At 52.7% G+C, this 12,539-nt stretch overlaps 1 protein-coding gene across 1 annotated transcript; it reads right to left on the bottom strand.

Moving 5' to 3' along the window:
- Nucleotides 1-1,576: 1,576 nt before the first annotated feature.
- On the bottom strand, nt 1,577-9,933 carry LOC147118859 (uncharacterized). The gene is made up of 2 exons (XM_085984640.1): nt 9,826-9,933; nt 1,577-2,860 (listed from the first exon to the last, which is right to left on the bottom strand). Exon 2 carries the CDS (start codon nt 2,501-2,503, stop codon nt 1,745-1,747), a length of 759 nt encoding a protein of 252 aa, XP_085840766.1. The 5' UTR covers nt 2,504-2,860; nt 9,826-9,933; the 3' UTR covers nt 1,577-1,744.
- Between the last annotated feature and the right edge of the window lie 2,606 nt (nt 9,934-12,539).

The raw sequence follows: 12,539 nt of genomic DNA, 5'->3' as shown, positions 1-12,539 counted from the left end.
GACTCTCAGATATAGTCCAATCTTTTTTTTCGTGTGATAGTAGGAAAGCAAATCAAATGTCAATATCTAAGTCAGATATCCAGGCCAAAGCTTCCTGTGTAACAGTGTGGGTATCTTGTCAGCTGCCTGTGAATTTCCTCTGAGGGCAGTGCTCAATGATGGGCTCCAGGGTCTGATCAGGAGCTCCACAGTCACATGATGGAGATGCTTTATGAGAAGGTGGCAGCATCTACCATGACCATTTCTGAGGCGGTTGATGGTTGTCCACTGTTTGCGAGGAAGGTTTGATCCGATGACTATTAAACGCTCCCCAGGCTGCAGGTTCTGTGGCTGATCCCAACCTTTGCCCTCTCCGTTCGTTCTCAGAAGAGTTGAGAGTCTCTCTGGAGATGGTGCTGGAGTCAATGGGGTTTGAAACATTCACTCAGTGGGTCTCCTCAGTGGGCTCTCACCCTCCACCTTTAATGATCACCTTTTGAACCATTCAGGGTCTGGGCAGGGGGTCCATTGCTCCCCTGGTGTTTCCATTGATTGTCGAACCCTTAGCTGTGAGTCTGTGCACTTCCCCAGATACCTGAGGGATTCGAGTGGTGGGAGAGAACACAAGGAGTCTCTTTATACAGAGGGTGTCCTTCTTTCACCCGATTGGGCTTCAAGGGGTGGAGGAGGTGACCCCGGGGTGGGGGGCTGATGCTGATCTGGACTTGTGTGGAGGGAGAGATATATCAGGGCTGAAACTCCACTCCTGGTCCATCGCTGCCACTGGTACATTTCGCCCGGTGAATACGGCGGACTCCCCAGGTTTACACTCTCCCCTCATTTAAACATAGATGGTGCAGTGTGGGAGGTGAGGGAGGTGAGGGAGGAGTCTGCTCATTCCCGGGGGCAGATCAGACAAAGTGCTTTGAGTGGTGGGTCCAGCAGTGAAACTGAAACCAAACCAAAGGGAACAAATAAAGATCCAATCCAAGGGAACAAACCACAACCGGCCCATGAGTGGGATAATCTCCCCAAAAGGTCGGTGCGGACAGTTAGAAACTCCTCCTGGTGACTGTGTGCCTGCAGGACTCGGCTTCACTCCAGTGTTTAAAGGCACAGAGCGCTGGCCTCACACCCAGGGGACAATGTGTGGGAATTCCAGGGGCAGTGAGGACATGCCCGGAAATACCCGGAGCAGTGAAAGCCCACTGGGCCCCAGGACAAGCTCATCGGAAAACCCAGAGCAAGGGCAAATTCAAAACCAAGTTTGCAGGCGTGCTGCTCTATTCACACATCAAAGGTGAGAGAGATGCAGTGGGACACACACTAAGCCCAGTAACTGACAGAGATTAACAGGCTGGGTTTTGTGTTGGTGATCCCGGGCGTGTTACCGATACCTTCCCTGGATACCAAGGCTAGGAGAGGCACTCTGGAAGGTATGGGGAGCTGGGACTTATCCATGAGAGTCACCGAAGGTCTGAGAACTGAAATAATCTAGAGTTAGAAAGGAGAAAAGGCCCAAAAATGGAGCAGTCGGTAACAGGACATCAATTAGTCTCCTCTTATCTTGGAGAAATCAAATACTCGACACACTGTGTGTTTGAAACAAAGCTGATTTATTTGACAGGTAGCAAAATATTAAAATCCAACCTAGTTATAGGGCTTATTGACATCAGCAGAAACAAACCCCAACTGTCAGAATGAACATGGTTCAGTCCTGGATGTGATTAACAGCAGCAATAACAGCAGAATTGAACCCCTGCAGTCACTGGTGAACTCGTTGGTGTTTCAGCAGGTTAGATGACTGAGTGAATCCCTTCCCACACACACAGCAGGGAAATGGCCTCTCCCCAGTGTGAATATGTCGGTGTGTCAGAAGGTGGGATGAACGAGTGAATCCCTTCCCACATGTGGAGCAGGTGAATGGCCTCTCCCCAGTGTGAGTGCGTTGGTGATTCAGCAGATCCCTTCTGCTTTTAAAGCTCTGCTCACAGTCAGCACAATTAAATGGTCTCTTATCAGTGTGAACAAGGTGATGTGCAGCGAGGGTGCATGACTGAGTGAATCCCTTCCCACACACGGAGCAGATGAACGGCCTCTCCCCGGTGTGAGTGCGTTGGTGTTGCATCAGATACTTTCTGCTTTTAAAGCTCTTCTCACAGTCAGAACATTTAAACAATCTCTTATTAGAGTGAACAAGTTGGTGTGCAGCGAGGCTGGAGGAGTTAGTGAATCCCTTCCCACACACGGAGCAGGTCAATGGCCTCTCCCCAGTGTGAATACGCCGGTGTGTCAGAAGGTGGCATAATTTAGTGAATCCCTTCCCACACACGGAGCAAGTGAACGGCCTCTCCCCGGTGTGACTCCGTCGATGAGTTTCCAGCTCAGATGGGAAATTGAATCCCTTTCCACACACGGAGCAGGTGAATGGTCTCTCCCCAGTGTGACTGCGTCGATGAGTTTCCAGCTTGGATGGGTAATTGAATCCCTTCCCACAGTCCCCACATTTCCACGGTTTCTCCATGGTGCAGGTGTCCTTGTGTCTCTCCAGGTTGGACAATCGGTTGAAGCCTCATCCACACACAGAACACGTGTACGGTTTCTCCCCGCTGTGAACGGTGCAATGTTTTTTCAGGCTGTGTAACTGGTTAAAGCTCTTTCCACAGTCAGTGCACTGGAACACTCTCACTCGGGTGCGTGTGTCTCGGTGCTTTTCCAGTCACACTGATGTTTGAAATCTTTCCCCACAGACAGAACAGACAAACATTTCTCCTTCCACATTGAAAGGCCGATGATATTCAGGTCCTGATGAATTGCGTGACACTGTCAGATCTTGACGGGGTTTGAGTTCCCCGTGTGCAAATCTTCCCCTTCTAATACCCTGTAAAAGGAGTTTACAAAAGTCATCACTTAAGTACAGGATAGAAATAAAGAACAGACAATTCTAGTTTCTATGGAACATTCTTTCCTCTCTTGTTCCCCCAAAGACATAAATCCCCGTCCCACACACTCTCCCTCCTCCCTGTGCTGAAATCCAAACCCATTGCATAATCTCCAACATTTTTTCCTCTGCACCCATTTTTCTTCCTCCTCTGAAGGTGCTGAATCAGGCTGGGTTCAGTTCTACACTCACTGGTTCCCCTCCTTCTCCTGCCCTGAAGGTGCTGACTCTGGCTGGGTTCAGTTCTACAATCACTGGTTCCCCTCCCTCTCCTCCTCTGAAGGTGCTGACTCTGGCTGGGTTCAGTTCTACACTCACTGGTTCCCCTCCCTCTCCTCCCCTGAAGGTGCTGACTCTGGCTGGGTTCAGTTCTACATTCACTGGTTCCCCTCCCTCTCCTCCCCTGAAGGTGCTGACTCTGGCTGGGTTCAGTTCTACACTCACTGGTTCCCCACCTTATGAACTGCTTCAGGCACTTTATTAAAAACACCCACAGCAGACACACATTAATCTAATGGGAAATAACAACAGAAAATGCTGGAAAAACTCAGCAGGTCAGGCAACATCCGTGGAGAGAAATTTGAGTTGACGTTTCTAATGGGAGATCAGTTACGCAGGAGCAGCCAGCGGTGTGGAGCCTCCTGAGAGTCCGGCCCCTTTCCAGACAGTATTTACAGGAGCTGGGTCACGGAAAAGAGTCCAATTGAAATTAGTGATATATTTATTTACACAAACCAAGCCCCAAAATAATGAATAATTTCTCCTTTATTTACAGACAGTCCCTGACCAGTCTCCATTTCACCTCCATTTACAGACGCTCCCTGACCAGTCTCCATTTCTCCTTCATTTACAGACGCTCCCTGACCAGTCACCATTTCTCTTCCATTTACAGACGCTCCCTGACCAGTCTCCATTTCTCCTTCATTTACAGACGCTCCCTGACCAGCCACCATTTCTCCTCCATTTACAGATGTTCCCTGACCAGTCACCATTTCTCCTTCATTTACAGACGCTCCCTGACCAGCCACCATTTCTCCTCCATTTACAGATGTTCCCTGACCAGTCACCATTTCTCCTCTATTTACAGACGCTCCCTGACTTCCTGTCTGTCCCAGAGTTTGGCACGGGGCCCCTTTGCTGAGCGAATCGGGAGAAACCGGGAAGCGGCGGGCGGATAATGTTGAGTGTTTTAATAATGGGGCCTGGGGTCGCACTCGGGGTGTGAGCAGCCCGCGTCTCCCCTGTAGTGTATGTGCCTTTAAGGGGAGAACTACTTTTTACAGCTCCTATATACTGTAGTACCGGCAGTGACCACACCTGTATATAACCCTGAGTAGGGATCTGTACTGTTTAGTTTTAGAGCAACCCTCATCCAGTAAACACCTGTTGATTGTTCCTCTGCAGTCTCTGTCGATTATTTGAAGGACACACTACCTAAAGATTCACGGATTCAACATTGGCGACGAGGTGATTCGAACCTACCTGCAACTCTGCAGAAGAAGGCCGATTCCATCAGTGCGGGCGTCGACCATCCTGAGAGGACTTGAGCAGGCAGAGGAGGCTGTGGAGAGCTGGGCTTGGTTCTCCAGCCACGACGATCCAGCGCAGCGTGCTACCAGCAGGTACGGCATAGACACTTCCCGGACAGCGGCGGCGGGAGCCGACCGACGGCACAGAAAAAGGCTGAGCAGCGTTGACGGGTAAGAGAGAGGGTAAAGCGCACAGGGCGCAGTCGGGGTTGAAGACCGAGCGGCGTCAACGAGAGAGGGTGAAGCGCGCAGGGCGCAGCCGGGGTTGAAGACCGAGCGGCGTCAACGAGAGAAGCGCGCAGGAAAACGCGCAGAGCGCGGCTGGTGTTCAAGGGCTGAGCAGCGTCCGCGGGGGAAGAAAAGAAAGTGCGGGAGACGCCATTTGGGCCACAGCGGAGAAGAAAGGAAAGCGCGGGAGACGCCATTTTGAGCCAGCGGAGAAGAAGGGAGAGCGCGGGAGATGCCATTTTGAGCCAGCGGAGAAGAAGGGAGAGCACGGGAGATGCCATTTTTAGCCAGTCTAACCACACCCAGGGATGCAGAAGAGTGGCAGGGTCACAGCGTTCGACAATGAAGTCAAAGATTGGGCGACATATGTAGAACACATAGAGGTGTACTGCAAAGCGAATGAAGTGCCAGATGCCAGGAAAGCACTGGTATTGTTGAATTCCATGGGTGCAAAAACGTACGGCTTACTGCGAAACCTAGTCACCCCAGAGAAGCCAGTGGAAAAGGATTTTGAAAGCATAGTGGCAATCCTATAGGACCACTTAAACCCCACACCGCTGCTGATAGCAGAAAGATTTAAGTTTCACAAAAGGAACCAGCATAAAGACGAAAGTAATGCTGAGTATTTAACGGAACTGCGCAAGCTATCGAAACACTGCCAGTTTGGAACGGGACTAGCAGATACTTTAAGGGACAAGTTTGTGTGTGGGCTTCAAAGTGAAGGAACCCAGAAACGGCTTCTATCAGAAAAGGATCTTACGCTGGACAAGGCTTTTAACATGGCAGTATCACACGAAGCAGTCGCACAGGACGCTGCAGAGATACAATGGAGACCGCAAGAATATGGCACAAATGAAATGTCATATGGAGCAGTGAAGTGTTATCGCTGCGGCAGAACAACACACGACCATAAGTTCTTGCCGAATTTGTCTACATTACCACACCCACTGAACACCCTACTGCAAACGGGGGTACCTTGAAAGTGGAATGACAAATGTAAAAGAGCTTTCCAGAAGTGCAAAGAATTGATCACATCAAAAGAGGTGTTGGCTCATTTCAACCCAGCACTACCAATTCGGTTGGTGTGTGATGTATCACCCTATGGTATTGGAGCGGTGCTGTCGCACAAATTCCCGGACGGCTTAGAGAGGCCAGTAGCCTTTGCATCTCTGTCACTAACCTCCGCCGAGTGTAACTACGCCCAGATTGACAGGGAGGCCCTCAGCCTAGTGTGGGGAGTGAAAAAGTTCAACCACTATCTGCACGGGCAGAAGTTCACCTTGCTGACTGACCACCAACCACTTGTCTCCATCTTTAATCCAAAGAAGGGCGTTCCGGTGATGACTGCACAACGGCTACAAAGATGGTCCCTTTTTCTAGGGGCGAACCAATATGAAATAGAGTATAAGGGCATGAAACAGCATGGAGACGCTGATGGGCTATCACGCCTGCCACTGCCTACTGCGGAGGAAGCACCAGCAGTGGACCCTGTCGAAATATTTTATTCGACTATAATTGAACGCTTGCCAGTAACTAACGCGGATATAGAGAAGGAGACCCGAAATGACCCGACACTGTCTCGGGTATATGATTTGACGGTGAAGGGATGGCCAACACATGGCGACTCACTGTTGCCAGCATTCTCATCCAGAAGAGAACAGCTGTCAGTATGCCAGGGGACCTTGATGTGTGGATCTCGAGTGGTAATTCCACCCAAGTTAATGGAGAGAGTGCTCAATGAGCTTCACGAAGGCCATCTGGGAGGGGTGAAAATGAAAAGCCTTGCTAGGGCTTGTGTGTGGTGGCCGGGGATCGATCAGCAAATCGAGGACCTGACAAAGAGCTGCTCAGAATGCCAGAAGGTCCAAAATGCACCACCACATGCCCCTCTACAGTGGCCCTCCTCTCCATGGCAACGGGTGCATATTGATTTTGCTGGTCCATTCATGGACTCAATGTTCTTAATAGCCGTGGATGCGCACTCGAAATGGCCTGAGGTGATCAAAATGTCCTCCACCACCACGGAGAAAACGATTGCAGTCCTACAGACCATATTTGCCAGGAACGGCTTGCCAGAGCAGATTTGCGCTGATAACGGACCACAGTTTGTGTCCGAAGAGTTTCGGAAATTTATGAAAAGGAATGGGGTAAGGCATTACACATCCACCCCGTATCATCCAGCCACAAATGGATTGGCTGAGAGGCTCGTACAAACCTTTAAAAAGGCCGTAAGGGCCATGTGCGATGACGACATTCCACTGCAGCACAAGGTCGACAATTTCCTGTTAGCCTACAGAAATGCGACACATGCAGTTACCAACCAGACCCCGGCCATGATGTTCTTTAACCGAAGGTTGAGATGTCATCTGGATTTGCTCAGACCAAATGTACGAAGAAATGTTGAGAATAAGCAATTCCAGCACATCAATGAGAAGCCGACAAGGAGCTTCAATGTAGGTCAACCAGTCTTGGCCCGCGACTACCGAACAGAGGAATGGCAACCAGGAACGATATGCACACGGCAGGGGCCACTAATGTACACAGTGAATGTTGGGGAGAGCATTGAGAGACGCCATGTCGACCAGATCCTAGCGTCACAGGAACGAGTCAACCCCATGTCTCGCGTACCTGGTAATGAACCCGACATACAGGTGGCATCTACCCGAGAAACAGTAGTATCGGAAGCTGATGAACCAACCGACGACAGGAGGCCAGAATCACCTCCGCACCAAGAGCAAGACACTCAGGAAAGGAGCTATCCAGAAAGGGATCAGGAAGCCGCCCCAAAGACTGAATTTATAAATGGACTATTTTCAGTTAATGTTGCATGTTAAAAGTGTTAATTGTTAAATGAATGTTATGGTACTGTTAATCTAAAAGGGGAGGAATTGTAGTGTATGTGCCTTTAAGGGGAGAACTACCTTTTTACAGCTCCTGTATACTGTAGTACCGGCAGTGACCACACCTGTATATAACCGAGTAGGGATCTGTACTGTTTAGTTTTAGAGCAGCCCTCATCCAGTAAACACCTGTTGATTGTTCCTCTGCAGTCTCTGTCGATTATTTGAAGGACACACTATATAAAGATTCACGGACTCAACACCCCCGGGGTTCATTTTATTTTATGTTTTTGCTTTATGTATTTTATGTATTTACTTACGTTGTTCACAAGTCTACAGTCAACCAATACATTGTCATACAGGTGTAGAAGAATTACAAAAGGTAGCAGCACAAAACATTCTATACAAGTTTCACTTCTTGCACAAGTATTGCAAATCTAGCCCAATGCCAGTTAACCAAACTTCTGTGTTGTTTACGCACAAGGCGGACAGATGGTCAAGCAGAAATATCACTGGATCAGGACAGTGGATTTAGGTTTGCTCATCATTCCATTCCATACTCCACAGACCACGAGCAAAAGGCCAATAAGTCAACATCATACAAAGATAGTTTATATCTGCAGGCATTGGCTATATTTTCAATAGCTCTCCATAACGTAATTCAATGACCCATATTGCAAGACTGCTGTCAATGAATCTTTCAAGGGTAGACAAGCATCCACTGCAACAACCAGTCATCTTCAGTAACGACACGAGGAGCCAGTTAGTTAACCCGCACCCCGAGCTCGGGGTGTGAGCGGCCCGCGTCCCCCCGGGGTTCATGAACCCGCTCCCTGAGCTCGGGGTGTGAGCGGCCCGCGTCCCCCCGGGGTTCATGAACCCGCTCCCTGAGCTCGGGGTGTGAGCATCCCGCGTCCCCCCGGGGTTCATGAACCCGCTCCCTGAGCTCGGGGTGTGAGCGGCCCGCGTCCCCCCGGGGTTCATGAACCCGCTCCCTGAGCTCGGGGTGTGAGCGGTCCGCGTCCCCCCGGGGTTCATGAACCCGCTCCCTGAGCTCGGGGTGTGAGCGGCCCGCGTCCCCCCGGGGTTCATGAACCCGCTCCCTGAGCTCGGGGTGTGAGCGGCCCGCGTCCCCCCGGGGTTCATGAACCCGCTCCCTGAGCTCGGGGTGTGAGCGGCCCGCGTCCCCCCGGGGTTCATGAACCCGCTCCCTGAGCTCGGGGTGTGAGCGGCCCGCGTCCCCCCGGGGTTCATGAACCCGCTCCCTGAGCTCGGGGTGTGAGCGGCCCGCGTCCCCCCGGGGTTCATGAACCCGCTCCCTGAGCTCGGGGTGTGAGCGGCCCGCGTCCCCCCGGGTTTCATGAACCCGCTCCCTGAGCTCGGGGTGAGAGAGGCCCGCGTCCCCCCGGGGTTCATGAACCCGCTCCCTGAGCTCGGGGTGAGAGAGGCCCGCGTCCCCCCGGGGTTCTTGAACCCGCTCCCTGAGCTCGGGGTGTGAGCGTCCCGCGTCCCCCCGGGGTTCATGAACCCGCTCCCTGAGCTCGGGGTGTGAGCGGCCCGCGTCCCCCCCGGGGTTCATGAACCCGCTCCCTGAGCTCGGGGTGTGAGCGGCCCGCGTCCCCCCGGGGTTCATGAACCCGCTCCCCGAGCTCGGGGTGTGAGCGGCCCGCGTCCCCCCGGGGTTCATGAACCCGCTCCCCGAGCTCGGGGTGTGAGCGGCCCGCGTCCCCCCGGGGTTCATGAACCCGCTCCCTGAGCTCGGGGTGTGAGCGTCCCGCGTCCCCCCGGGGTTCATGAACCCGCTCCCCGAGCTCGGGGTGTGAGCGGCCCGCGTCCCCCCCGGGGTTCATGAACCCGCTCCCTGAGCTCGGGGTGTGAGCGGCCCGCCTCCCCCCGGGGTTCATGAACCCGCTCCCTGAGCTCGGGGTGTGAGCGGCCCGCGTCCCCCCGGGGTTCATGAACCCGCTCCCTGAGCTCGGGGTGTGAGCGGCCCGCGTCCCCCCGGGGTTCATGAAACCGCTCCCCGAGCTCGGGGTGTGAGCGGCCCGCGTCCCCCCGGGGTTCATGAACCCGCTCCCTGAGCTTGGGATGTGAGCGGCCCGCGTCCCCCCGGGGTTCATGAACCCGCTCCCTGAGCTCGGGGTGTGAGCGGCCCGCGTCCCCCCGGGGTTCATGAACCCGCTCCCCGAGCTCGGGGTGTGAGCGTCCCGCGTCCCCCCGGGGTTCATGAACCCGCTCCCCGAGCTCGGGGTGTGAGCGGCCCGCGTCCCCCCCGGGGTTCATGAACCCGCTCCCTGAGCTCTCTCACCTGATGTGTCAGCGGCTGCTGCCAAGGGCGCGCATGCTCAGCTCAGACTGCCCCGGTGATTGACGGGAGCTCCGGACCAATAGGAAGAGTGGGGCGGACTGGAGGACCGAGCGGGCGGCGGGTCCTCCAACCAATCGGAATGTATGAGGGCCGGGCTTGACCTTTAAACCGGAACAACAGATGGTGAACTGAGCATGCGCGGGAGATGCTGATTGTTAGGCAGTGTGAGCTGAGCATGCGCGGGTGGCGAGGCTGCAGCAGGTCAGAGGGAGGCGGGTTAATGAACCCCGGGGGGACGCGGGCTTCACATACCCCGAGTGCGGCCCCAGGCCCGATTATAAGAGCAGTGAACATTATCCGCCCCCACCCGCGGGTTCCCGTTTCACTCCGGCTCGAATCTCAACAAAGCGCCAAACTCCGGGACAGACAGGAAGTGAGTCAGGGAGCGTCTGTAAATGGAGGAGGAATGGTGACTGGTCAGGGAGCGTCTGTAAATGAAGGAGGAATGGTGACTGGTCAGGGAGCGTCTGTAAATGGAGGAGAAATGGTGACTGGTCAGGGAGCGTCTGTAAATGGAGGAGAAATGGAGACTGGTCAGGGAGCGTCTGTAAATGGAGGTGAAATGGTGACTGGTCAGGGAGCGTCTGTAAATGAGAAATGGAGACTGGTCAGGGAGCATCTGTAAATGGAGGAGAAATGGAGACTGGTCAGGGAGTGTTTGTAAATGGAGGAGAAATGGTGACTGGTCAGCGAGCGTCTGTAAATGGAGGAGAAATGGTGACTGGTCAGGGAGCGCCTGTAAATGGAGGGGAAATGGTGACTGGTCAGGGAGCGTCTGGGAGAAATCATTCAGCATTTTTTGGGGGTTTGTGTGAACAAATATATGAGTGATTTTAATGAGACTCTGTGTCCCAGCTCCTGTAAATACTGGCTGTAAAGGGGCCAGACTCGCGGGAGGCTCCACACCACTGGCTGCTCGTGTGTCAGTGATCTCCCATCAGATTAATGTGCTTCTGCTGTCTGTGTGTTTAATAAAGTGCCCGAAACCCTCACTGTAACACTCTCACATATCCCAGTATAATGTCCGTGCTGTGTGCTTCCTGTCCAATATCCCCCTGATCCCTGGCTCTCCTGTTGCACCAACTCGGTGTAATGGGACAAGAAGTGCCAGCTCAAGAGATTCCCAAATCAGGGACGGAATGAAAGGTTCAGACATGTGAAATGTTAATCTTACACAATGTGTGAGATGCTGAGCACCCGCCCAACATTTCACCACCACACCTTCTATCAAATAGTTTCTTCTATTTCTCTTCTGAAGCCATTATTTTATGATAGAGTCCGGGGCCCATAGGGTGCTGGCTTCCAGTCCCTCATGAGTTTAGAACTGAACCCATCAGAGTCAACACCTTCAGGGGGAGGAAGAAAAGTCGATTGAAAGGAAAAATGTTGGGGATGGTGCGATGGGTTTGGATTTCAGCACAGGGAAGAGGGAGAGTGTGTGGGACGGGGATTTACAGCTTTGGGGAAAAAGAGGAAAGAATGTTCCATAGAAACTGGAATTGTCTGTTCTGAATTTCTATCCTCTACTTACAGTGATGTCTATTGTAAACTCCTTTCACAGGGTATTAGAAGGGGTGGGTTTACAGACAGGAAACTCAAACCAAACATCACCTCAACATTAGTGTGACTGGAAAAGCACCGAGCCCCACACACCCGAGTGAGAGTGTTCCTGTGCACTAACTGTGGAAAGAGCTTTAACCAGTTTCACTGCCTGAAAAAACATTGCACCATTCACAGCAAGGAGAAACCGTACATGTGATCTCTGTGTGGACAAGGCTTCAACCGATCGTCCAACCTGGAGAGACACAAGGACACCCGCACCACGGAGAAACCGTGGAAATGTGGGGACTGTGGGAAGGGATTCAATTACCTGTTTGAGCTGGAAACTCATCAACGCAGTCCGTTTACCTGCTCCATGTGTGGGAAGGGATTCATTTCCCCATCCCAGCTGGAAACTCATCACTACAGTCACACTGGGGAGAGGCCATTCACCTGCTCCATGTGTGGGAAGGGATTCACTCAGTCATCCAACCTGCTGACTCACCAGCGAGTTCACACCGGGGAGAGACCGTTCACCTGCTCCGTGTGTGGGAAGGGATTCACTAATTCAGCCCACCTTCTGAGACACCAGCATGTTCACACTGACGAGAGACCTTTTAAATGTTCCGACTGTGCGAACTGCTTTAAAAGCTCTGAGGAACTGATTCAACACCAGCGAGTTCACACTGATGATAAACCATTCAGTTGCTCTCACTGTGGGAAGAGGTTCAGGTATTCATCCAATCTCATTGTACACCAGCGCACTCACACTGGGGAGAGACCGTTCACCTGCTCAATGTGTGGAAAGGGATTCATTAAATCATCCAACATGCTGACACACCAGCGACTTCACACTGGGGAGAGGCCGTTCACCTGCTCCGTGTGTGGAGAGGGATTCACTTGTTCATCCAGCTTGCTGAAACACCAACGAGTTCACACTGGGGAGAGGTCGTTCACCTGCTCCGTGTGTGGGAAGGGATTCACTTGTTCATCCGGCCTTTGGACACACCAGCGAGTTCACACCGGGGAGAGGCCGTTCACCTGCTCTGTGTGTGGGAAGGGATTCACTCAGTCATCCGGCCTGCTGATTCACCAATGAGCTCACACTGGGGAGA

The sequence above is a fragment of the Somniosus microcephalus genome, chromosome 4 (genome assembly GCF_052327205.1).
Source record: "Somniosus microcephalus isolate GS21.2 chromosome 4, FLI_Smic_1.0, whole genome shotgun sequence".
Taxonomy (NCBI): Eukaryota; Metazoa; Chordata; class Chondrichthyes; order Squaliformes; family Somniosidae; genus Somniosus; species Somniosus microcephalus.
The sequence above is the reverse complement of the archived record's forward strand: the minus strand, read 5'-3'. Positions and strand labels throughout refer to the sequence as shown.

Coding starts and splice junctions, on each gene's coding strand:
- LOC147118859 (XM_085984640.1), bottom strand. CDS start 2,503: ATGGAGAAACCGTGGAAATGTGGGGACTGTGGGAAGGGATTCAATTAC.